This window comes from Papio anubis, chromosome 14, assembly GCF_008728515.1.
Source record: "Papio anubis isolate 15944 chromosome 14, Panubis1.0, whole genome shotgun sequence".
Lineage (NCBI taxonomy): Eukaryota > Metazoa > Chordata > Mammalia > Primates > Cercopithecidae > Papio > Papio anubis.
Window position 1 is genome coordinate 71,794,607 of NC_044989.1, and position 26,667 is coordinate 71,821,273.

The 26,667-nt window shown below is 50.2% G+C and overlaps 1 protein-coding gene and 1 long non-coding RNA gene across 17 annotated transcripts in view; one reads left to right on the forward strand and one right to left on the reverse strand.

The window, feature by feature from the left end:
* Positions 1–2,061: 2,061 nt before the first annotated feature.
* Positions 2,062–4,536, reverse strand: LOC103877053. The gene is made up of 3 exons (XR_636597.3): positions 3,345–4,536; positions 2,971–3,150; positions 2,062–2,681 (listed from the first exon to the last, which is right to left on the reverse strand). It is a non-coding gene; the product is annotated as an uncharacterized LOC103877053 (long non-coding RNA).
* Positions 2,538–26,667, forward strand: part of DYSF (dysferlin) — a 231,439-nt gene continuing 207,309 nt past the window's right edge. For 7 of the 16 annotated variants that reach the window (XM_021924954.2, XM_021924952.2, XM_021924957.2 and 4 more), the window contains exon 1: positions 2,538–3,063. In XM_021924954.2, the coding sequence (XP_021780646.2) occupies positions 2,976–3,063 (88 nt within the window). In that variant the 5' untranslated portion in view covers positions 2,538–2,975. Of the gene's footprint in view, positions 3,064–15,616; positions 15,847–26,667 lie in introns of those variants that run through there. The other 9 variants (XM_021924950.2, XM_021924949.2, XM_021924951.2 and 6 more) reach the window with 2 other exon arrangements.

The window sequence follows — 26,667 nt, forward strand, 5'->3', positions numbered from 1 at the left end:
TGGCTCTTTTCAAATCACTGTAGCCACACCATATTTGCAAGCAGCTAGTCACTTCTTAGGTCCAATTTTAGCTCTGCCACAGAGCAGGTTCATGTTACTTTATACATCTGAATAGAGCCAAACTGTACTTCTTCAAAAATAGACCATAATTTGGGCTTTCCCTACATCAACAGGGCCTCCTGCCCTTCTTCCCAAAGCAATTAAATTTTACTCCCTCCTTGGTGTCTTTCTCTAAAACTTGAATCTGAAAAGTGCTTGCCACAGAGAAGGTACCAATAAATGTTGGTAAATGAATGAATGAATGAGTCAATCAATTACCACATCCAAGCCAAAGCTGTTTTCTCCAGCAACACATAATGGCCAAGTTCTGTAGTGGGAAACTTGATTGCTTCACCAGCTCTTGCAGAATTTCCTTTCTTCCTCCTAGCTTTGCCTTACTTTGCGCCATCCCCCTTTTCACAACCTTGGTCCAAGTCACCATAAACTCTCACCCTGACCCTCTGCCGTAGCTTTTAACTCTTCACTTCCACTCTGATCCCTTGCACTGTGTTCTCCAAGGGCAGCCAAAGGGAGCTTTTGAGACGTAAATCAGATCCTGCCACTCCTCTAGACTTAGCAGGCCTCAGGAAGCTTCCCCCACGCCCTGCATGGTGCCCTCCAGCCTGCCTGCCCCATCCCACAACCCCTTAATCTACACTCCTCTCCTCCCATGACCTTGACACAGAGCGCTTCCTTCTTTCTCTCTGGAATACTCTCTTTCTTGCCCCGACCTCAGTCCTGCCCAGTGAACTCCTAGCTGGCCTTCAGATCTTATCTCAAATAGCTCTTATTGTCCTGGGCACTCGATGAGGACTCCCTGCTCTCTGTTCTCACACTCCCACATTTTCTGTCTTTTATGGTGCTTACATATTTGTAATGGTATGTGACTGACGTGTTTATTCCATAACTCAGTTTCACTCACTGAACTGGAAGCTCTTTGAGGTTAGGGACTCTACTCGTTTGCTAGGGCTGTCATAACAAAGTACTGCAGACTGGGGGTCTTAAATAACAGAAATTTATTTCTCACAGTTCTGGAGGCTGGAAGTCCAAGATCAAGGTGTAGTCAGCAGGCTTGGTTTCTTCTGAGGCCTCTCTTCTTGGCTTGCAGATGGCCGCCTTTTCCCTGTGTCTTCCCATGGCCCTTTCTCTGTGTGTGTGCATCCCTGCTTTGTCTTTGTATCTAAATTTCCTCTTTTTATAAGGGCACTGGTCAGATTGGATGACCCTAATGACCTCACTTTAACTTGTTCACCTCTTTAAAGGCTCTATCTCTAAGTAGAATCACATTCCAAGGTACTGGAGTTGCCTTTCACACAGAAATTTTGAGGGGACCTAATTCAGCCCATAACATGGACTGTGTCACTTGTGCCCACCACTGTGTCCCCCACCCAGGACAGGGCCTGACTTATTTTAGAACTTGATACATTCCCATTAAATGAATGATTGAATTTCAGCTTCCCCCTTCCTCTTCCTCTCCCCACCATACATTGTGCTAAATGCAAAGAAAAGAAGGCATAGATCACTACAGAAGGACCCTGAGTGACCACAGGAAATGTTTGCTACCCTAACCTTGAAATTATAGACCTTTTTGGGGAGTGTTGCTCTTTTCTGGTATCTCCCTATGGGGAAAAATCAGCCACCTGTCAGCGGCCAGCCCATCCTGCCCTGGGTGTGTCTGCTGCCCCCATGGGCTGCTGTGGGAGTTTTGCTGACAGCTGCACACCCATCCAACTGGCCCTCTTTAGAAGGTGAGTCACGGCTGCCGGGAGTGTGGATCTACATATCTGCAGGAAGGCAGTTTAGCAATAGGTACTAGAACCTAAAAAAAGTCATATCCTATGACCTTAGAATCTAATCTGAAGAACTGGGCGGCGAGGGAGGGGGGCTAAGATGAGTTTATATCTATTTTTTTATTAAAAAGAAACTCTCTTTCTCACTATTATAATAGAATCTGGGGAGAGCCTAAATGTGAAAGAAGAGAAAGTTTGTGAATCTAGTGCTTTCATATGACAGACAATTATATAGTTACTGAAAATATTCTTTATGAATAATTTTTGAATGATGCAAGATGTTACATGAAAACGTGGGACACAGACTGCATTCTACACTCAGATACATAATAAATACTGCAGTTTACATGTGTATATACATTCAAAGGAGAAAGCCTGGGCTGCCAAATACCCAAATGTTCATATACTATTTTTTTCAGAACCAGAGATTTCTTTCTTTATGCTTTTTGTTTTAAAATGGCATGTGCTGCTTTCAAAGCCAGAAAAAGGGGACACAGTTTTTAAGACAGCTGCCTTGCTTGTCAATGAAATTCTCAGCTCCAGGCTTCTCTTACGGAAAGAGCCTCCCCAGGATCCCCCGTCCTACCCGGGCGGTTGGGTTGGGTTCTGGAGAGACTGCTCCAATCCCCGAGGCGGAAGGAGGCAACCGACTTGGCGCAGCGCTCAGCCAGGGGTGGAAGCTCGGGGGAGGAGCCGAGCCCTTCTCCTGTCCAAGAGCGAGATCTGGGCTACGCCGGGCGCCCGGAGCCCTGGTCCAGCCCCCGGTCATCGCGGCCGCCGCCCAGCCAGGTGCAAAATGCCGTGTCATTGGGAGACTCCGCAGCCGGAGCATTAGATTACAGCTCGTCGGAGCTGGGGAAGGGCGGCGGGGGTGGAAGATGAGCAGAAGCCCCTGTTCTCGGAACGCCGACTGACAAGCGTGGTGAGCCCAGCGTGGGTGGGTACCCAGCCTAGCCCACTGGAGCAGCCGGGGGTGGCCCGTTCCCCTTTAAGAGCAACAGCTCTGAGCCAGGAGCCAGAGATCCGAGCCGACCTCGCCCAGCCAACCCTCTCCAGCTAGGGGACCCACAAGCGGGGCCTCGGCCCTCCCGACCTTTCCGAGCCCTCTTTGCGCCCTGGGCGCGCGGGGCCCTACACGCACCAGGCATGCTGAGGGTCTTCATCCTCTATGCTGAGAACGTCCACACGCCTGACACCGACATCAGCGATGCTTACTGCTCTGCGGTGTTTGCAGGTAGGAGGGGCCGGCCGCCCCCGCCGGGGGTCGGGGTTGGGTAGAGGAGGTGACGCCGCAGCTCTCAACCTTGGAGAGCACCTGGAGCTGAGAGACAGGAGACTTTCTGGCCCCACCAGACTGACGTTGAGTGTTGCAACGACACAGGTCTGCAGAGGGCGACTCAGAGGGAAACTGAGGCTGGAAGGAGAGATGTGCCTGACTGGTGCTTCTCCTGGAAGCTCAGCCCGGGTTGGCACTGAGGTAGGCCAGGAAAGTGGGACCAGCATCTCTCCTCTCACCTTTTCGGGATCTCTGAAAAGAGGTCTTTCCGCGTTGCAGGCGGCGAAGCGCTGTACTGCAGGGCTCTCCTCCTTCTCCCCGAAGGCCTGGTCCCAGGCCTATTTATAACCCAGCTCTCTTCCCGCCCTGGTCTGTGCCTGGCTGCTTTCCTGGCCCTTTGCTCTCTCTCAGAGGCTGGCCTGGCAGGCTGGCAGCCACTGGAGGCGGAGGCACCCTACCCTTTTACAGGATGGGGGAAATTTAGCAGCTGGGCACAGCTGTCACAGCACCAACCTTTAGAGACTTTCTCTGCCCCCAACCCCTGCCCCCAACGGACCAGTAGATGGAGGGAGGTGGGTTCATATCTGGTTTCTGTCATCAGAGTGAGGCCTCCTTGAGCAGGAAAGCTACTCCCCTATCAGATTGGGACCTCCCACAGGAGGACCTTCATAGAGTTATGACTTGACTTTTCCTCCAGGAGCTGAGGGATGGGCCCTGTCTGCTCTCCAGGAACCCTTCAGGACCAAGCAGAGCTAGGATCTACACAGCTGGGTCTTTGGGCTTGGAACCATACTGGGGGAGAAGAACTAGGGGGAAAGAGTGTGAACCTCCCACCCAGCCTGCGGGTTTTCCTCTCAGCCTCCACTACCTGCCACTCCCCTTCTCCCCAGAGATCTGACTTCTAACTACATCCCAGGCTTCCAGAAATCATAGCATTAGTTGGTTTCTGGCCATTCAGCACAGACATTCCCTTTCAGTTCCACAAGCTCCTGGATACACCTGTTCACAGATGCCATCTGCACATATGATCCCAAGCACATGCACAGCCTGGAGCGTTGGAACACCTGTGATGTTCCAAGGAATAGAAGCTCTGAAAGCACAGGCCCTGTGTCCAGCTCAGCATGTGCAGGGGGTCATGTCATGAGTACACTCTCCCGGGTGTGAGATTCAGGGCTTCTGGATTTGTTGGACCAGAGCAGAGCTCAAGGAGGAGTTGGTGAATGGTCCTGAGGCCTGGAAAGCAGCGTGCACCAAGAGCAGGGGCCAAAGGGGTGGTGGCAGCACTCCAGCTGTGCTTTTTCTTCTAACATGCTGCTTTGACCTGCTCTCAATCAGTTTCCTGCATGGCCTCTGGAAATGAGCTTTATCCGGGTGTTTCCAGCAGGGAGGACATGGGAGTCTTTCATGCTTCCTCTCTGCATCCTCAGCTCTGGGCAGGTCAGGTCAGTGGCCCTGTTTAGTAGCCTGGTTGAGGGCTCTGGGCTCCTGTTGCACAACTCCAGGGGACACCATTCATACTGTAAAAAGCCCCTTAATGGAGGGGAGGGAGGACAGGCACTCTGTGGGTGAAGCAGCCTCCTCCCACCCCAGCACCTCTTTCCCATTTATAGCCCCCGAACCTGGGGGCTGAGTAGGCTTTGTGAATGGTGCCCTCCCCAGGTGCACACATGTACACTCAGCTGCAGCAGCCCCTGCTGTCAGGGGCTTTGTCTCTGGCTTCCACTCAGCCTGAACCAGATTTTCTTCCACCTTCCCTGACCACATACCGCCTCTGCATCCCCATACACTCAATACACCAGGCTCCTACCTCATGGTCCCTCACCCAGGCTAGGCTCAGACCTCTGGTTGGAGAAAGGAAAGAATGAATAATAGATGGCAGGCACTTTCTAACCCCAGAAGTACAGGAAGTGCCGCTGGTGTGGCTTTTGTTATTTCAGCCCCAAGGGCCTGTGTGTGGAGCAGTTCCCCCCATCCTGCATCCTCCCATTTACACATCCCTGGCTGGACCCTCTCCCCCCACCCACCTGCCTTTTGCCTGCTGCCTGACTCTTCGGGGTAGGCTCCCCCTTTCCAGGGCCCAGAGCACACAGCTCACCTTGGGAAAAGGAAGTACATTTTCTGTGCCAATCCGTCATGAGCCCCTGAGCCTAGGAAGAGACTGACTGGAGCCCCCACCCCTAGTCATCACTGAAACCGCCAGGCCGTCCTGGGGAATGCAGTCCCTCCCCTCCCCCAGCCCCTGGCCACATTTCACCTCCCGCATTAGCCAAGCGCCTAACCCATGTCCAAATTTGGCCTCCCCATGACATTCAGGCCTGCTCACTCTCCTCCTCCCTGGCAGGGTCAGCTTGGTGAATGATTACACAGAAGACTTTGGTCTCAGGGATGCAGCTCAAAGCAAAACACCAGTCTGGGAAGCCTTTCCTCCCCAGCTGGGCTGGGTCTGCTCTTCCGAGGCTCTTCATCTGTTGTCCCATAAAGCCCCTCCTTTGGTTACATGATTATAATGCCCTGTAGCCACACTTTCAGCCCCTTTGTGCACGCAGACATTCATTTCAAGCTCACAGAAGCTTTGTGAGGCAAAGGGCAGGGATATTATCCCCCGTTAAAGACGAGGATATTGGCCCAGAGAAGTGCAGGAGCCTGGCCAAGGTCACCTAGTGGCCACAGCGTCCCCACCCCCAACCCCTCATCAGTGCCCTCTGTTGTTCTCAGCATCCTTGGCGCATGAATAAGAAAGTGCTGTGGAGAGCATACCATGTGCTGCCCACACCCAGGGCACTCGGACCTGAGCCAGCCAGGGAGGGCGGTGCCTGGGGTCCCCAGCAAGAGGCTGAGTCAGAGTAGGGGGAGTGCAGGGCTGCAGGAGCACAGTGTGAAACAATTGACCAAAAGATGGAGGATTCTGGGGTTTCAAATGCGTGTTCCTCACAAAGAGAGGGAATGGACATTTGCTAAGCACAAAAGCATACCATTGTCAGATGGTGTTTCTTTAAAATCCCACCAACAGTCCTATGAAAGAGATCTGTTTAACTGACACCATGGTTATTTTATGGCAGATACTGTTCTAACTAGAACGTTAATATAAGCTACATCATGACCCAGTTATAATTTGTACCAGGCACTTACATGTAGACACATACACCTCAGTCCCCTTAGCAAGCATGTGTGGTAGCAACTGTCATCACTCCTGTTCTACAGATAAGGAAACTGAGACATGAAGAGGTTAAGTAAGTTGCCTGAGGTTATACACTGGTAAGTGGTGGGGTTATGATTCGAGTCTAAGTATCTGGCTCCTGAGCCCCCACAATATCCCCAGATTTAACCACTCTACTATCTACCTCTGGCTTTAGCTTGGATTTACCAAAGACAAGCAAGAAAAGGTGGAGGGACAGGACTTGAATCCAGGCCTGGCTGAGACTCTGATGCCCCCCTCAGTCTGCACTTTGACTTCTCTCATCCTGCCACATCACGTGCATGGTCCTTACTGCTGTTCGCTCACCCAAGCACAGACATCCTCAGCCCTTATGTTCCAGTCTTGCAGATGCTTTCTTATCTCAGGGGGCCCTTGTTCTCTGCTTCACCCTCTCTATATCTGATGGGACCAATCAGTCACCAGTTGATGCAGGATGCTCCCTCCAGGCAGTACCCTCATTCCGGGCCAGCTCACAGCTCTGACAGGGCTATGGTGGCTGCCTAGATTCTGATAAGCCAAGACCAGGGCAATGGTCACGTGGCACTGAGGTGGGCAACCTGTGGTGGGTGTGGCAGGTGCTCTGGAACTTCCAGGGAGGGGGTCGTGTAACTGTGGATCCCAAGCTTAGCCAGTCTAGGAGAAAGTAAAAGTTGGGTGGGGGCTCAGAAGAGTGGCTAGCTGGCAGCCTGAGTCACAGTCCAGTGGGATAACAGCATTGAACAAGAGGGAGAGAAGGACTGTCTGCATCTTGAACTCGGGATCCCAGGTCTGCCACTTTCCAGCTGTGTGGCTTTGGGCAAGTTACTTAACCGTTCTGTGTCAGTTTCCTTATCTGTAAAGTGTTGATAACAGGAGCTTGTACCTGCTTTAGAGGAATGATTCTGGAGAGTTTATGTGTTAGTCCATATAAAGCACTTCGAACAGCCAGGCAAGCAATAAATGTTAACTATAATAATTATTATTACATATAATTTTACATAAATTTATTTTGATAATCATTATTGTTAACATATATTGTACATGTACTAAGAAATAATTGTATACATCCATCAATGTCTTTTTTGCTTGGTCAAGTCTATCCTCAGCTTTGTTTGTCCATCCACTGTCCTGCCAGGCTGGACACAACAGGCTGAGTGGTGGGTGGCCATCTGTCTGCCCCTAGGGACACTGGGCCTGTCTTCTCTGGCTGCCCCTCCTAGAGCAGTCCCTTCTGAGGTGAAAGCATTTGGCCACCTGCCTGATGGCTGGCAGTGGCCCTCACTGGGGTACTTTCTCTTTCCGGGAACAAATATTCCTCTGGTGACACCCCAGTAGCCCACAAACCTCTTCAGTCCCTCTCCCCAGGCCAAACTCACTTTCTTTCTCTACTTCCTGCATACTAGTCTCTTTCCAGATTTGTCCACTAGCATGGGATGTTAGCAGACAGAGCATTCACATCTATTGTGGATGTGTGCTGTGCTGGAGTTGCTAGTGTTTTGTTTAATCCTCCCAACACCACTGCAAAATGTCCTCGTTCTCTTGATTACACAGAAGCGGAAACAGCCACTGAAACGTCCAATCACATGCCTCAGGTCACACCGCTAGGAAAGGGTGGCCTAGGACAGAAGCCCAGCACAGAAGCCCAGGACTATTTCCACTATGGATTCCACTATGGATTTCTCCCCTGACAGGCCCTAATCATGGCTGTAGCCAGAACCAGGACTGCACGTGGGTTCTACCCTCTTGCTGGACACACAGGTCCCCTGTCAATTCTAGCTGGTGGATTGGGATATCCACCGGACACGTATTCTTAAATGAATGTGAAGGGAGAGGGAAGAAGGCCTCATCTATACTTCTGGAAGCCTTTGGACATTGGCAAATATGCCCTGAAGGAGTCCTGTTAACTCATATAGAATGTTCCTCTCAAGGTCGAGGACATTGAGCAGAGCGGCAAGGTTTGTTTGCCTCCTGGGCTCCGCATGTTTAGGTCTTGGGAAACACAAAGAACCAGCTAACATTAGGAGAATGTGGTCAGAGAAGGAGAATTGGCCCAACTCCAGCAGCAAGAGGGGATCAGAAGCATGCCTTCCTCGATGGTCAGGAAGGTAGGGCCACAAATAAGTGACAGGGATCACAAACTCACGCACTTCCAGAAGCATGGCAGGTGGACTGAGATCAAGCCAGAGGGGACATCATATATGCCTACTGGGAGTGAGCTGAGGGGGGACACCTGGTTTACAGGTGCCAGATGGTCAGTGTTAGGTGGCAAATCTAGGCCCAGATGCCACCTTCTCTGATTTTTTTCAAGAGAAGCTGTAAATTCAGATGTATATGGAAAAATCTTCTAATGTTTAAGGTACAATTTTGTTATAAAACATTGTACTGATTAAAGACAACATGTCTGTAGGCTGGATGTGTCCCAAAGAACACCAGTGACTGCTTCTGAGACACAGTATTTCATTCAGTCCTGGAGACCTTGGGCCTGGGCTCTCTGGAGAGAAGACAGCCAGTGTCCTCTCCCTTGGGCTCATCAGGCAGCACCTGTCATCAGTGACTACAGGATGGAGTGAGTGGGAGCACTTTAGTCCCCGTCTCCCTTACCTCTGTCAGCCCTGAAATGCTGCAATAAGCATGAAACTCAGTTTGCAAACAGGCCCCTCAAGCCCTTCCTTCCAGGCTATGTCTCCTAAGCCGGCCCTATCACCTTTACAGTGGGGCTGGAGTAGCCTGGGGTCCTGAGGAGCTGCCCTCACCTGAAGCCTCAGGTGGGATGCAGACCTAGCTGTTTGTAAACAAGCCCTAACACACACTGGTATAAGCATGATGGTCTCTCCACTCACATAATAGTTGAATGTAGACAGTCCTGGCTGGTAAGACTCTGACCCACAGGCTGTCCAGGACCCCAGCTCCTCCTGTTTCATTGCTCTGTTATCCCCAGAAGTTCCCTTTGACAACGTGGTTCATGATGGCGCACGCCCCTATCTATATTCCTGCCAGAGGGGAAAGGGGGCCAGGGAGGCGTGCCCCTTCCCTTTAAGGACACATCCAGGCCGTTATATACAGCCCTTCTGCTCATATTCTGTTGGTCATCAGTTAGCCTCCTGGCTACCTTCAGCTATGAGGGAGGCTGGGAAATGTTTTTATTTGGGTGACCATGTACGCAAGTAAAGTGCTATGGAAAATTTCTGTGGATGAAGGGGAGAACATATATTGGGGAGTGGAGGTCAGGTCTCAGCCACACTTTCCATTAGAACTTAATTCCTGATAGTGTCCCCTCGGGAGGAAGCCCTATTGAGTTACTAGGCCTCAGTATGAAGTCTGCAGGGATCAGTTATCTGATTATGGAGAAGTCCAGGGCAGTGAACATCAGCCAGACCAGGAAATTGGAGGCTGGGATGAGAAAGAGGCCTCAGAAAGTGTCCAGGGGTCAGATCACCAGTGGTTGCTTTTCTGGTTTGCAGAACAGATGTGGGGAGACCCTTTTCCTTGTACACAAGCCAAGGGAAGGCAGAAGTCCCTTGGAATGTTCCTATGGAAATATTAGTTACACCCACTACAGATTTCCATTTCCTGTGCTGACTCTGATGGATTGGAGCTGGGGTAGGGTGCGGTATGATAGGGGAAAAAGCAAAGCCAGGAATCATTGTGATAGACAGAAAAAAAAAAAGAAAGAAAAAAGAAAAAGAAAAAAAGGCTTTGTAATATCCAAAAATCCCTCTAGGGGGCAGTACTATCCCCTTTGAGAACCACTGGCTGGACTCACCAGGGGCAGAACTCACACCCGGGAGCCATGTGCAGTGTCCACTATACCAACGCCAGGCCAGTCCTGTACCACACGCTGGGAATACCTGGGTCACTAAGGCAGACTAGGTCTCTCCCTCGTCTCTCCCCTCCACAGTCTAGCTAGACACGAAACGGGTAATTACACTAATAGTTATTCCTGACCATTGTGATGTGTGCTAAGAAGGAAAAGCACTGCTGTGCAGTCATTTGCCAGAGGGACCCATCTAGACCCTGGGATATCATGACTGCTTTCCTGGAGAGGTGATCTTTAAGCTGAGGCCTGAAGTATGAATAGGTGGTTCTGCAAAGAAAGAGAAGAAGGCAGCTGGAGGCAGAGGGGACAGCCGACCTCAGAGCTGAGAGGGAGCCTGACATATTCTAGAAACTGACAAGGCACTGGAGCTAGAGCTCGGAGAGTGAGAGGTGGAATGGCCTTGCCCTTTGGCCCAAGGAAATGAATCTAGGTTTCATCCCAAGAGCACAGGAGGGCTTTGGATAAACCTCCCAAGAGGCTTTTAGCAGGAGAGTAACCTAATCTTATTTGTTTTAAGATCACCTGGCTGCAGTGTGGATAATGGGCCAGACATAGCCAGAGTGATGATGCCTCCAGCTAGGAGGCACCTGCAGTGGCCTGGGCAGGAGAGGGTGGTGGCAAGACTTGGAGGAGTCACTTGGATGCTGTGGGCACATAGATGGTACCAAAGTCATGGGTGTCAGTAAGGATGAAGATGATTTATGCTGCAAGCAACTGAAATCCTGGCTCAAATAGACTTAAATGAGCAGAGAGGCAAGGTTTGTTTGCCTCCTGGACACCCCATGTTTAAACCTTGGGAAAATCAATTTATTAAATGATAAATAGTCTTAAGGGGATCAGCTCACTAACTGGTGTCCAGAGACCCAGTGAGCTCTGGGCACATAGATTATACAACTCTGTCACAGGATCCTTAGGGTGTTGCTTTTTCCAGCTGGAAACCTTTGTACTGGTGGCACCTTTGCCTGAGTTTTGCTTGGGCCCACTGGGCTTGTTCCACCCACTCAGCCTGGCAGGCTATGCTCAGCTCACAGTACCAGCCCCGATCCCACGCCTGCCAAGGGTGAGCCAGGCACCGAGCAGCAAGGGGTGTGTGAGCAAGTGCAGGGTCCCGTCACTGCGCACAGCCAGGCATGCCAGCTGTGGTGGGGCAGGCAGCTCCAGGTGCTGGTACAGGTGCTGGCTCTGTGTGAGGCTGCAGCTGGGCCAGGCATAATGCAAGCGGCTTCCACTGTGACTACCGGGGAATGCGGTGGTGCCCAGAAGCTTGGAGGCACCAGGAACTGCAGAGCCCCAAAGAGAGTGTCACAGCCATGTGACCCCTAGGTCTGGGCTCCCCGAAGGGCTGAAGCTTTTATCTCCTTCTCATCACCTGCAACGTGGCAAGTGGAGTTGGGGGGCAGGTTGTTTCAGCCCTGTTTGTGTTACAGCTATTTCATTCCTGCTATTCACCAGGTCCTGAGTTCTTGTCCTGTGTCCAGGAAGAATGAGGTACACAGACAACTGGAGGGTGAGAAAGGTGGCGAGAGCTTCATTGAGTGACAGAACAGCTCTCAGGAGACCCGAAGTGGGGTAGTTCCTTTCTGCAAGTAGGTTCTTCTGATGAGTGTCCAGCTCTCAGCAGACAGGAGACCTGCAGAGGGTAGCTCCTCACTGCAGGCAGGTCTTCCTGATGAGTGGAGGAGACCTGACCCAGAGTGGGTAGCTCCTTCCTGCACCTAGTAGTCCCAACATCTGTCTGAGTCTAGCTGAGTCCTGGGATTTTATGGGCTCAGAAGGTAGGAAGTGTGTGCTGATTGGTCCATGGGTGGCCAGGAGTGGGCCAGGGGAAAAAGTACTATAAGTTCTCACTCTGGGCTGAGGACTCCACCTGGAACTGGCAGCCCAGCCCCCAGGCTTCAGGCCATCCCTGGCTTGTAGGTGGGGTTTCACCCACCCCTTTCTGCCCAGGAGACTGTCTGCCTCCTACTGCCATCAACATGCCTAGGGCACCTAGGATGTTCGTGCAGAGGGGTGCTTGCAGGTCTGGACAGAGCCGCCCCTCAACTTCCCTCCTGAGCTTGTCAGTGCTCAAAGTCTGGGGGGCATTGAGGCAGCAGGGGGCTGGCATGTCAGTGCACACACCTGGCTGGGTTGCAACAGCACCTGGGCTTGGACACAACTTTGCTCCACCCTGGAGTGGGTGACTGGAGTGGGACGAGGCCAGAGAGGGGGAGAAGGCACTTCTGAACCTGCAAGCTTCCTGGCCCTGGAGAGTGCAGGGATGCCTGGGTCTGGGGCCACAGCCAAGCAGCTGCAGCTGTGCCTGGGAGCTCTGGGCTCCCACCCCACCAACTTGGTAGGGGGTGGGGCTCCCACCTGTTCCCAGCCCCCACCAGCTCTGCAGAGTGCACAACACTGGCCAGCCTCTCTACTGCAGTCTGCGTCTTGGCAGTGGCCATTCCAGATGGGCCGCTGCTGTCAGCAACTCCATAGTATCATCCTGCACCCAGGCAGGCTCCATTTTTCTCTCTGGTCTGCTGTCCATTGTGTCTGCTATATCCTTAACTGGTCAGCAATTGTATCTATAAGCTTCCTTATGCACACGAAGCAGGAGAGGGAGTTGGGCTTCTGTATTCATGGCATATAAATCTGTCTCTCCAGGGGAACGACTTAGGACACAGGTCTCTTGCTAGACCGATAGCCATTGCCGAGAAATGTGCTCAGATAGAGTGGGATCCATCCTGGAGCTGGGGCTACGTAACTGAGCAGTCAGGTTCTGCTAGGAGGGAAGGGGGTCTGGATGAATGTTGAGGGAATCAAATGTCCACCTCGTCTTGAGGGGAGATGAGAAGGGTACAGTTGGGAGGAAGGGGAGAGGGTCCAAGCAGCTAGAGAAGGTGCTGTGATGAGAACGGGCTCAGACTCTCCTCTCCTTCCTTTTCCCCACCCCCATGCTCATCCCAGCTCTGTCCTTTACCAGCCTTCCACTTCTTGGGAGCACTTCCCACAGTGCCTATAGATGTGGTTGCCACCCTCTGTGGTTTCTACCCCCAACCAGAAGCTCCCTGAAGGCAGGGATGTGACTTATTTTCAGCAAGTCAGAAGTGATGGATGAATGTTTATTCTTTCAGTCCATCATTTAGAAAGGATTTATGGAGACCATGCTTTGCACCAGGCGCTGTTTCAGGCACTGAGGAAACAGCAGTGGACAAAACAGACCAAAACCTTTGCATCCTTGGAGCAGACATTCTGATGGGGAAGACAGAAAACCAGTAAGACACATATGCTACACAGTGATTGGTGCTAGAGAAGAAGCCTGAAAGGGAGATGAAAGAGGGAAAGTTGTGGTTTTCAATTGTGTGGCCAGGTTGGTCTCATTGGAGTGAATAGCTGAAGGAAGGGAAGACATGCCAGCCAGAGGGAACAGCTGGCAGAGACCCTGGAGAGGCGCTGGTCTGGCCTGTCTGGGGAACAGCTGGAAGGCTAGTATGCTTGAAGGAGCATGGGTCCTGGGGAGGTCAGCCAGGGCTTTTAAGGCTACATAAGGCCTTTGAGTTTTGTGCTGAGTGAGATGGGAGCAAAATTGGAAGACTTTGAGTAAAACTAGGTCATGAGAATTGGATTGAGGATAGACCGTGGGGGCAAGGGCAGAGCAGGAGACACATAGGGAGTCTATGGGGTTGATTAAATGACTCAGGCAAGGGATGACAGGCTTCCACTGGGGGCGGTTACAATGGAGATGGTGAGAAATGGTGGGATTTTGGGCATATTTTGAAGGAGAGTGGGAGGGGGATTTGCAGTTTTGGTGACCTGGTGGGGTTGAAGGTGTCACTGGGTGGGTTCAAGACAGAATGGAGGAGGGAGATTGGAGACAGAAAGTATGAAGAGCTCCTTCCAAGGGCATTGTTGTGAAAAGAGAGAAATGACCAGTAGCTGAAGGGGATGTGGGGTCAAGGGTATGCTTTCTTGAGAGCAATAGCATCATACTTATGTGCTCATGGGATGATCTGGTAAACAGAGGAACTTGGTAAAGCAAGAGAGCAAGAGAATCACTGCAGACTCACCACTGAATGGGAGAGAGGGGATGGGGTCTATGTCCATGTGCCCAGTTGTTCTCAGTGGGGAGTACGGGTGATTCATTCGTAAGAACAGGAGAGAACTCACAGGATTTGGGCACAGATGCTGAGGGCGTTAGAAGGAGCCTGGGGGCCTAAGGAAGTTCTCTGCTCCGTAAAGAGGAAGCAAACTGAGAGTGGGGTTGGGCGATGGGGTATTCTAGGGGCATCTGGGAGAGAGGGAGGCAAGATGTATAGTATGATTGCCCCCAGCAGTGAGGGCTCGCTTGAGTTAGGGGTCATGACTACAAAAGGCACCCCTGAGGCCGGCTGTGTTACTCTCCAACACATCAATGGTTGGGGGCAGGCTGAGTTGGATTCGCCAGGGTTATGGCTTAGCCCTGTGAGAATGATGTATCCCTCAAAATAAGAGAGGGGAAAGGGAGTTGAGATTTTGCGCAGCAGTGCATTTAGGTTGAGTGAGCAGGTTGGTTAGCGAGGACTTGGGAGGTGGGAAGACGGACAGTGCCCTGACCGGGGCTAGGTGCTGGAGTGCTGGGGGATAGAAGCGCAAAGCCAGGGCCCCTGTGTCAAGAAGTTCATAGGCTGGAAAGGAACCAGGCATAATAAGTGAAGCGACTATCACCGTTCAAGGCTTACACCTTGAGCAGCTTTCCCACTGTGGAGACTAGGGAGCGTAGAGATTGTTGAGGATGGGGGACTTGCAGGGGACAGAATGGGCCGCAGCTGGACCCTGGTTCTCCAGGGAACTCGGTATGATTTGAATACAGATCTCTGCCTCCAGAGATGAGTGACTCGACACAGCCGAGGAGAAGGCTCCGAGGCGGGTTGGCGGGGACTCGAACCTCGGAGTCTCTCCCGTCCCGGGGGTCCCAGTAAACCCAAACGGCCGCCCCGGCAGCCTGCAGAGGGGAGAGGACGGGCTCCTGGGCGCAGATCATGGGGCGGGTGGAGAGAGGCGAGAGGCAGGGAGGCCGGGGGCTCGGGGTGCACGGCACGCTCCGCACACTCCCCCTTCAGCGCGCCCTCGGACTTGGTTTCCCCGAAGACACACTCTCGTCCCCGCCTCTGATCGCCCGCTCCTTCCGCCTGCACTCCTGCCTCCTTTTCACCCCTTCGCCGAGCGCACAGGGCAGGGGCCAAGTCGGCACCAGTGCGCACCCGGCCCGGGCGCCCTGGCTGGTGTGGAGCCTTGGTCACCGGAGGCTCCCGCGGAGCAGGCCCCACGGCGCCTTGTGCGCTCTCGGAGGCCGAGCTGCGCGCCCGCGTCAGCTGCGCCTGGTTCCTGGCCGGGAGCTGGGACCCGCGGAGCTAGGGACCAGCGCCCCCACAGGCTCCCGTCTGACCCCTGTCCCTCCCCGCCCGCCGCGGACAGGGCGGATCTGGGTAGGGGCCGGAGGGGAGGGTCCGCCCAGTGGGTGTCCGGTGTCCTCCCTGCAGCCTCTCCCAGGCATTGGCCACTTCTCCGCGGAGGAGCAGCGAAGGCTACAGCTCTCTTGGCGCGGCTGCCTGGGAGCCGGGCGCTTGCTGGGTGGGTGTTCGGGCCCGGTGCTCCCGCTCCCGCCCCGACTGCGCGCCTGTGCGCCGCCGGGGCTGCCCAGCCATGCTGTGCTGCCTGCTGGTGAGGGCCAGCAACCTCCCCAGTGCGAAGAAGGACCGGCGCAGCGACCCTGTCGCAAGCCTGACTTTCCGAGGTGAGAGCCCCGTGGCCGCCGCGCCCACGCTCGGGTGCTACCCGACTCTCGGCGCTCACTGGCGGGTCTGCAGCCCCTGCTCGGGAAATAACCCTAGTCCAGGCCACAGTTTCTCCCTTTGTCGGCAGGGACAGAAATCCCAGTCCCAACTTCTGCAGGGGGGCGATGAGGAGAAATGAGCAGAGCACAATAAATGCCACAGGGCTTTGAAAAATTGGAAAAGCGAAAGTGCCGTAGGTCAGCGGTTATCACTTTTCTGAGACTGATACCCAGAGGAAATAAAGTCCGAGCTTTTACTGGGTAGTGGGGATAAGGGTAAGTTGGAAGATGGGTACAGAAGGTAGAGAGGAATCAGGGCCACTGAAAAACGGGGCGTGTAGATGATGTGCTTTGAAAGTTGTCTTTTTTCATTCATTCATTCATTCATTCATTCATTCACCCATCTTTATCCAACATTGGCTATATTGAATCTGCCCCATCTTAATCAGTAGGAAAAGGAACAGAATAGTATGGAAATGGCCTTGATACAAGGAATTTTGAGGAATGTCAAGGATATTTTCTCTAAATTCAAGAAGCTAAGCCTCTACATGTAGTGCTTAGAGTAGATACAGGTATCTCTGTGTGGGGCAGCAGATAAATCACACACACACACTCCGCTTCTCACCAGGCGTCCTGAACCCCCTCCCCCAGCCCCTCCAAGACAGATTCCCACGGGAGCGGGTGTCTCAGGAGGGGAAAGGGAAGAGGAAGGATCTGTCAAAATTAAGAGATGGAACAATAGCTGTGAGTCAGGACCCCAGTTCTGCAGAGAAAGATAAATAAGGAGAGGAGAGAGGATTTCCACTTAGCCAGGAGCCATACCCTGTAGCTTTGTGGAATCAATAATAAAAATAAGGATAATAAAAATCCATGTATCAGAAAAGATGGTCAAATGAAGAGGGAAGAGTGGCTGGCGTTCTCATAAGCCTCCTTCAGTGGAGGCACCAAGGGAGCTCTTTTAAGTCTGACCTGTGATCTGAATCATATCTCCAAGCCCCCCAAAATAATGATAGCTGAAAGACACGATTTGGCAAAGGGAGATCTACATGTAGCTTTTATTCTTTGCTGTGGGACAAGTTATATGTATTCCTCTTTTGAAAAGTGTGATTTGAAATGTTGAAGAAAATTTCGCTATTTTCATTGATCGGTGACATGCCTGGGAGTTCACTATGCAAGAGCAACTTCAAGACAAAGTCCTTCATTCTCCGCTGTCCATAGATGCTGCCTAAGGCTTTGCTGTGCAGAAATTGCGGGGTCACGATTGGCTGGAAAATAAATTCCCTAAGGACACTGAGCAGGGCACATATTGGTATATGGCTCTGGATGCTCTAACACTCTTTGGGTCTGCTCACAGCTCTTTCCCTTGTCTTGTAACAGTCCTGTGGTGGCTACCGATGTCTCCATTCTGCAAATAAGGAAATTGAAACCCAGGGAAGTTAAATGTGTTCAGGTCAGTGGTCACGGCAGGGAGCTACCAGCGCTTGGAGTGGGCACTGTCCTTGAGTCGGGAAGATGACCAAATCCCTTGAAGCCCCTCTTTACTATTGCCCTGGCCCAAGTACCCCGAACACGTGCAGCTGCTATCTCGCCCAGATCACTGTATTCCTTCTTTGTAATGCCTTACTATTTATTTGCACTGATGATCTCGGAAAACAGAAATACCATATAATAGAATGTAACATCTCCAGCTGTTTCAAGTCTATTTGTGTTTCAAAGCCCAGGGCAATGCCATCTTCTCCAGGAGGACACCCAGGATTCCCCTGGCTGTCATGAGTCTCTCCTCTCTGGATGACAAGCAGCAGCACCTTGCTAGGGATGCTCGCCCCCTCGCCCCCACTGGCCTGTGCTCAGCTCCATGCTTAGGGCATCAGGGTGCCTTGAGAGCAGTGACCTGTCCTATTTGTTCATTGGTTTGTCCCAGTGCTGAGCACAAGTAGGTGCTCTCTAGTGTTTGTGCCCTTTCTGGCCCAGCCTCTAGCCATCCTCCAGGTGCGCCTGGGAGCTTCACTCAGTCTGGGACATGGTTCACTCACTTGACTGTTCTTGAAGATCACTTGTAGAATGTGTTTGAGAAACAGATTCCAGAGTCCCCAGCTGAAGACGTTCTGATGCAGCAGGTCTGGAAGGTGACCTAAGAATCAGCATATAACAAATACCCAATGCAGGTTATTTTGGAACCGCATCTTGGGAAAAATGGGTCTGAGATGTGGTGGCAGGTGAAATTACTGTGCTCCCCCTGGTGGGAGCATTCACGATGGAGTTTGGGGCTGAGTTGATGCCTAAGGAGGGAAACCATTAGTGGTAGGTATTTTTGACTGATTGTGTGAATGAACTTACAAAGCATTGTAAGTTCACACTTACACAGAACTTTTGTAAGTTCTGAACTTACAAAGCATTGTAGGCTGGGGGGACTCAACTCTGGCTGCACGTCAACATTGTGTGTGGGAGCTTTACCAAAGACCACCGCCAACCTCCCTGCCTGCCTTTTCTGAAGCCAAATCCCTTGTGGTGGGGCCCCAGGCATAGGTGTTGTCTCTGACAAATTTTTAGGTGTTTTGGATGTGCATCAGGGTTGAGAAGCACTGAGCCCAACCTTCTCATGGCACAGATGGGACAGTGGCCCGCTTGCAGAGAAGCCAGCCTGCCCTGTGTGTTTGGCTCCTACAGGCGGCCTGAAATGTATGGGGCTGGGCTGGCCGCACTTTCCTTGCAGTTGTTCCCCGTCTCGGATGTAATTTCAGGACCTGCCTCCCAAAATAGACTATGAGCTCTGGGAGGCTGGACTCTGAGGGCAATTTTTTGGCTTCCCCATCTAAGGACCTCTATTAATAGTAGAAGCTACTAATGAATACTGCTCATTCTTTTGTTTTTATATTAATTAATTCATTAACTAAAAATACCATGAGTAACTTGGCCGTGGTAGATATTTTTGACTGATTGTGTGAACGAGCAGCTTAATTTCCTATAGTATTTAATCATCTGTACTTCTTTTCTGCCCTGCCCATTTTCCATTCCGTAATGTGATTATTTATATCCCTCTATTCATGCATTTAGTTCATTGAACAAACATTTACTGAGTACCTACTATGTGCCTGGTGCTGTTGTTCTAGGTGCTTGGATGCATGCAAGAACAAAACCAGATCCCTGCTGCTTTAAAGCTGAAACATCTTATTTCCTTGAAGGCTGGATCTGCTGTGTCCCCACTTGGTGAATTTCTGCCCTGTGTCATCAGCCTGGAACCCAGAAGTCATTACTGACGCTTCCCTCTCCCTCATCCTGTCAGTCCTGTCAGGGCGTCTCCTCCTCCAGCCTCCCCCTCCCACCTCCTCTTCTCTATCTCCTGGGGGTCTCTAGATTTTGGGCAGGAGTCGGGAGATCTTATAGCACTAGTTGGAGGTGGATTCCTATCCTCAGGGAACACTCTTCACTCACCTGTGTAGGGAAAGTGGGCTGAAGGCCCCGGACTCTCTGAACCTAGCTGTTTACACATAACAAATGACTTAAAATATTGAAAACAGCGGCCGAGTGCGGTGGCTCACGCCTATAATCCCAGTACTTTGGGAGGCTGAGGTGGGCGGATCACGAGATGAGGAGATCAAGACCATCCTGGCTAAAACGGTGAAACTCCGTCTCTACTAAAAATACAAAAATATTAACTGGGCGTAGTGGCAGGTGCCTGTAGTCCCAGCTGCTCAGGAGGCTGAGGCAGGAGAATGGCGTGAACCCGGGAGATGGAGGTTGCAGTGAGCCAAGATTGCGCCACTGCACTCCAGCCTGGGCAACAGAACAAGACTCCATCTCAAAAAAAGAAAGAAGAGAAAAGAATAAAAAGAGCTTTATGTCCTTTTTTCCTTCCCTCTCCCTCCCTCCCTCCTCCCTCCCTCCCTCCCTCCCTCCCTCCCTTCCTTCCGTCTTTCTTTTCTTTCTTTCTTCTTCTTTTTTCCAGGTGAGATGCCCCAATGGCCGGGTTGGGTGGTAAGCGATGCCGACCCGCCGCAGCCTCCGCCTCACGGGCTCTCGACCAGTTCTCCTGCCTCAGCCTCCCAGGTAGCTGGGATTACAGGCACCTGCAACCATGCCTGGCCAATTTTTTTTTTTTTTTAGTAGAGATGGGGTTTCACCATGTTGCCCAGGCTGGTCTTGAACTCCTGACATCAGGCAATCCACCCACCTTGGCCTTCCAGGGTGCTTGTATTGCAGGCGTGAGCCACTGCGCCTGGCCTGTTTTCTTTTTAGAAACATAATATGTACTTGCTGTTAAAAATGACAAACTACAGAAAGGCATGAGGCAAAAGTAAAAAATAGCCCCAAATCATGCCACGCCGAATTAACTTGTTAACAATTTGACACGTTTCCTCCAAGATTTTTTTCCCTTTTAAAAAAATTTTTAATTATGAAATTTAACATACAAGCATAGTACAGAAGATATAAATATATGATTTAATACAGTAGTTCTCAACTGGGGGCAGTTTTTTCCTCAGAGGACATTTGCCAATGTCTGGAGACATTTTGGGTTGTTGCCACAGGGGTCGGCGGCACAGGGTGTGTATTTACAGGGTAGAGGCCGGGGATGCTGCTAGACAGGCCACAGTGCAAGGGGAGGTCCCCCACACCAAACACAGAGTTATTCAGCCCAAATAGTAATAATGCCATGGTGGAGAGTAAATATGTGTGTGAAGAGAATACCTGTGTGATATCACCCAGGTCAAACAGGTCAAGAAATAGCACCTGGTCAGTCCCATTTCTCCACCAGAAGTCTCCAGACTCTTTCTTTCAGCAATGTTTGCACATTTGCTGAAAAATAAACCAGGGGGCCGGGTGTGGTGGCTCACGCCTATAATCCCAGCACTTTGGGAGGCTGAGGTGGGCAGATTGCTTGAGGCCAGGAGTTTGAGACCAGCCTCAACAGAGTGAAACCCCGTCTCTACTAAAAAATACAAAAATTAGATAGGCATGGTGGTGCGTGCCTGTAATCCCAGCTACTTGTGGGGGCAGAGGCACAAGAACCGCTTGAACCCAGGAGGCGGAGGCTGCAGTGAGCCGAGATCTCACCACTGCTCTCCAGCCTGGATGACAGAATGACACTCTGTCTCAAAAAAATTAATTAATTAATTTTAAAAAGGGGCATTTTTTATGTCAGTAAGTATTCGTCTGTAAAACCTTTTAAAATGTCTGCATAATATTTTATTATATGAATGTACCATCATTAATTTACTCAACCTCCTATTGATGAATATTTAGGTTATATAAATGTTTATAGTTATATCCAGTGCTTAAATTATACAGTCACTGTGAGGCACATTCTGGTGACTAAATCTTTGGCCACATATTTAATTATTTCCTTTGGGTAAATACCAGAAGATAAATTGCTATGTCAGAGGTTATAGACAGATTTAATGCATTGCTGCATTTCCCAAATTGTTCTTAAAGTCTAAATTGAATAAAGATACAGACTTTGAATAAAGTCTGTATCAACTTTATTCTCCTGTCAGCCAAGTGTGAGGGCTTATTTTTCTAATAATCCTGCTAACACAAAGCACTGTCCTATAAATCTTTGACACGTTCTTAAGGTACAAATACTATTTGTGATACTTCATCGTTATCACCTATTTGCATTTATTCTTACTGAATTACTTTTTCATTTGCCCATGGTGGGGCATGTTTGTCTTTTTCTTCATTAGTTGCAAGTGCTCTTTATATATTGAGAATGTTACCATTTTTGTCATAGATGTTTCTAACATCTTCCCCAGTTCTGTTTTTTTTTTTAATTGGCAAGTAAAAATTATATGTAAATATCTTCCCCATTTCTAATTGGCCTTCTGAGTTTTAAGACTACTTCTCTTGAAGTGCATTTCACCATGGCTCCTTCCTTTTTTGGCCACTTCTGTGGTTCCAGCTAGGATTTAGAAAGTTGGGGTGGAGGGTGGTTGAGGGGGAGAGGAGCAGTGCTCTGAGGGTGATAGGGGAGAAGCTGCCCAGTTCCTGGGGTGTCTAGGCCTGAGTAAACCATGGCAGCGCAGGTGTCAGAATGACCATCTACCTGTGCTTTTTGTTTGGGGGTGTCTGTACCAAGAGGTAATACAGGCCCTTCCTTCAGCCCAGGCTAGGGCCATCTTTCCTTCTTTCACTTGCTGCTGCCTTGGGGTATTCTGCTGATTCTTTGAATTTCTGTCACTTTCTTGGTCTTATGAGAATTCTAATGGGGCCGTCAAGAAATGCCCTGCACAAAGTAAGCCCTCAATAAATATTTGGGGGAAAAGCAAGAGTCTGCATCCAGGCTACTGTAGGATCCAAAGCCCCCTGCAGCTTCTGAGAGTAACTCCTGTTGCCTGACTCATGGGCAGATGCAGCTGTCTCTCTGTCTCTCTCACTGGGAGTCTGAGACACCGCAACTCCTCTCCTTCTCTCTGTCCTCTCTCTAGGAGGGACATCCGAGCATGGGAGACCTCTTCTGCTCCTCCTCCTTCCCATTCCCCAAGCTGATACTGGCTGGTAGACCTCAGGCCCACCATCTATGTCCACACCCTTTCTCACCTGGACTTAAAAAAAACATGGTGGTAAAATGCACATAACATGAAATGCATCATCTTAGCCATTTTTAAGTATACAGTTCTGGGGCATTAATCTTTGTGCAGTTATCACCATCTCCAGAACTTGTCATCCTCCCCAACCAAAACTCTGTATCCATGGAATACTAACTCCCTATTCCCCTCCCCCACTGTCCCTGGTAGTCACAGTTCTACTTTCTCTATGATTTATTTTGTATTTTTTGAGACAGAGCTTTGCTCTTGTTGCCCAGGCTGGGGTGCAATGGTGTGATCTCGGCTCACCACAACCTCTGCCTTCCAGATTTGAGCGATTCTCCTCCCTCAGCCTCCCCAGTAGCTAGGATTACAGGCATGCGCCACCATGCCCAGCTAATTTTGTATTTTTAGTAGAGACAGGGTTTCTCCACGTTGGTCAGGCTGGTCTCGAACTCCTGACCTCAGGTGATCCGCCCGCATCTGCCTCCCAAAGTGCTGGGATTAGAAGCTTGAGCCACCGTGCCCGACCGATTTTGACTACTCTAGGTACTTCATATAAATGGAATCATACACTATTTGTCTTTTTGTAATTGGCTGAGTCACTCAGTCTAGCACCTCGGGGTTTCATAATGATTCTTACACCTGCTGCTGGTCCCCAGTTCCTCAGAGCAGTTTGGGAAGAGGGCAGGGCCCCCTTTCCTCACCCCACATAAGCTGTGAGCTTTCCTGTATCTTAAACTTCTGCTAAATTACATGCATAAAGCCACATCTCTCAAGGCCAAAATTAGTGATCAGGAACAGGGCGGGTCGAAATCCATGATGAGGAACTATTTTCTTAACTGTTTCCTAATTATCAATGTGCCTTCCCTTTTCTTGGTGTCTGTAAATCACATGATTGTACTGAGTGAATGTTTCATTTGTTTCTGCTCCTCTTTGGGGCTGCAGCACCCATGAGTGACCCCTTCCTTCATGTTACCCAAGAGGGTCCCAGAGTTGGCCCTTCTAACCAGGACTTAGTGAAATCTCATTGAGGGCTTTTATTCTCCTCATCTTCAGGGAAGGTAGGAAGTGGAAAATGATTAAAAGATATTTAGCACAGGGCTTGGCACACAGATATCGCTCACTTAAGGAAGCCTGGAGCACCAGGAAATGAGTTTCCAAGTGTGCAGCTCAGGAGAGGCTGCAGATGGAATTTTCCATGTTACTCCTGTAGGTCACAGGAAGCTGATCTGTGATAGGGGAGGGGAAGTGGACACGTAGCTTGCATCTCAGGCCTCCTCAGAACCCTATGCAGCAAACACTTTTGTTATGATCCATTGATTGCTGAGGAGCAAGGCCTGGAGGTTATGAGTCCTTCCTAAGGTCTTCCCTAAGGTGGCTGTTAGTCGAGTGACTCCAAAGCGGTATGTCTGACTCCTGCTGGAGCCACACCAACGTGGGCCACAGAGAATTCGAAGTGGCTCAGCCAGGGCCCTTCCCCTACATGATGCCTCCTTTCATCCTCCCTCTGCTGACAAACAGCCACACCATGAATGAAGTCTTGGGGCGTTCCCTGGAAACAGCGCTTCTATCCTCTCGTGAGGAAGTCAACTTGCAGTCAACATGGAAAGAAAAGGACCCATTCGCTCAGCACCCGATTACTGGCCACCTCGCTATAGACTAGGGTTACTGTTAGTAACATGCGTAAGGCATGGTGTTTGCCGCCAGAAACTCCCAGCCCAGTTGAGGGTTCAGAGCTAGACGAACACTGCTATGCTGCTGTGCTGCACATGTGGTCACAGCTTGGTTAGGGAGCACCAAAGAGAGACCAGCTGCCTCTTTTGGGAGAGTCAGGGGAGTCTTACCAGAGGAAAGACAACCGTGCTGGGTGCTGAAGAGTCAGTAGGAGTTCACTAGATCCATCAGAGTGGGCACAGAGGGAAGGGCAGGAGAAAGAAACTCACATGTAATCAGCATGCTATGTGCCAGGCACCTCAACATTCTATCTTGGTAATTTTCACAACAACCTCTTGTAAAGTAGGTATTATTATGATGAAATTGAGGCAGAAATGTTAAATGAATTTCCTAAGAGATTATTTTATTTTTTAGAGACAGGGTCTTGCTCTGTTGGCCAGGCTGGAGTGCAGTGGTATGACCACAGCTCACTGCAGCCTCAAACTCCTGGGCTCAAGCAAACTTCCCACCTCAGCATCTTGAGTAGCTGGGACCACAGGCACCACATGCACCACTACATCTGGCTAATTTTTAAAAGCTTTTATAGAGATGGGGCCCCACTCTATTGCCCAGGTTAGTCTTGAACTCCTGGCCTCAGGCGATCCTCCCACCTCAGCCTTCCAAACTGCGGGGATTACAAGTGTGAGGACCTCACCAGTCCCTAAGAAGTTCTTAAAGTGTACGTGGAACCTGGGGGGAATCCTCAAGATTCTTTGAACAGGTCAGAAGGTCAAAACTCCTTCACAACAACTGCCTTTTTCACTGTTTGGACATTTGTACTGATGGTACAACAGCAATGGCAGCTAATGCTACTGGCACCTTAACATTAATCAAGGCCTTGGCAGGCTGGGCGTGGTGGCTCATGCCTGTAATCCCATCACTTTGGGAGGCTGAGGTGGGCAGACCACCCGAGCTGAGGAATTTGAGACCAGCCTGGCCGACATGGTGAAACCCCGTCTCTACTAAAAATACAAAAATTAGCCAAGCTAGGTGGTGGGCACTTCTAGTCGCAGCTACTTGGGAGGCTGAGGCAAGAGAATCGCTTGAACCTGGGAGGCGGGGGTTGCAGTGAGCCGAGATCACACCACTGCACTCCAGACTGGGTGACTGGAGCGAGACTCCATCTCAAGGAAAAAAAAAAAAAGGCCTTGGCACTAAATTGTGCTTCTTGTGTTTTTTAGATTGCATGCACTCACAATTAAAAATAAAAAGGCAGCTTCGTTTAAGAGTGTCCTTGATGAAGCAGTAACAGGATCAGTTTGAATCCTCCTGGACAGGTGTTGAGAATGTTCTGTGTGATGGAATGGGAAGTATGTATAGAGCACCTCTGCTGCCCATCACAGAGCGATGACTGTCTCCAGGAAAAGCACTGGACTCACTGCTTGAGTGACAAACCGAACTAGCTGATTTTTTTTTTCATAGAATACTGTTTTTACTTTAAAGAATGACTGACAAACTATAGTTATTTGATCTGGGCATTGGGCAGATATTTTCTTAAAAATGAAAGAGTAAGCCTGCCATTTCAAGGAAAATGGCTTGAAATACCACTTGCTGCCAATCAAAGAAATTTGAGCTTTCAAGCAGAAATTGGAGTTTAGAAAACTTTGAGAAGTAACTTCCAGCTTCCCAGTACTGAAAGTGTTACTTCCCCAAAACTGGGATTTGTTCACATGGGGAGTAACAAACGACTCTGCATGAGAATGCAGGTTTTGATCAATAGGAGTTTTATTACTTGTCACAAGCCAGAGCACCGGGACAAAGCAGTGTCTCCCTGAGGGAAAGTGACAAGAGGGTTTTATGGGGCAACGGAGAGGGGAGAGGGTGCATAATGGCATGTAGAGGAGGGTTCCCAGTGGCATAGATGTAGTGAGTCAGGTGTCAGCACACAGGTCGCATGTTATGGTAATGAAGCTACAGGTCTCCTGGGGTGCAGGCTTTAGCGTGGTCATGGGGAAAGTTCACTGGGGTTCATCTATAAGTTCCTGGGGCCTGTCAGGAACTGGTTTTAGCCCACTAGGTGACCACCTGCTACACAGAGCTTGAAAAAAACAGGCTGTAAGACAGAAAGCTGTAAAGCAGGCAGCTTGCTCAATCACCCTACCTCCTTACAGAAGGCTGATGGTGACATTATGAATGAGTGTAATTTTTTGTTAGGGCATTATGAAATGTGTCAACATCTGGAAGATCTACATAACTGATTGAACACAAATTTTCCAAATGACCAGTGCAGCCGTTACAGAATCATACACGGGTGAAAGATTCAGTCAAAGTGCAAGATAGAACAATGAATTTTAACGTAGCAGAGTACAAACTGTTCATTGGTCTGGTTTCAGATTTCACATTGCAACTCACAGTTAAGAAGTTAAGAACTAATACTTGTTGAGTTTTGATGTAGTATCAAAGAAGGATATTCATAATTATCTGAAAGTTTATTATAATAGGCCTCCCTTTCCAACTACATATCGGGCTGGATTTCTTCATAGACATCAACCAAAAAGAGGAGTCTCAGCAGTTTGAATGCTGAGGTATTAAAGAGATTTGCAAA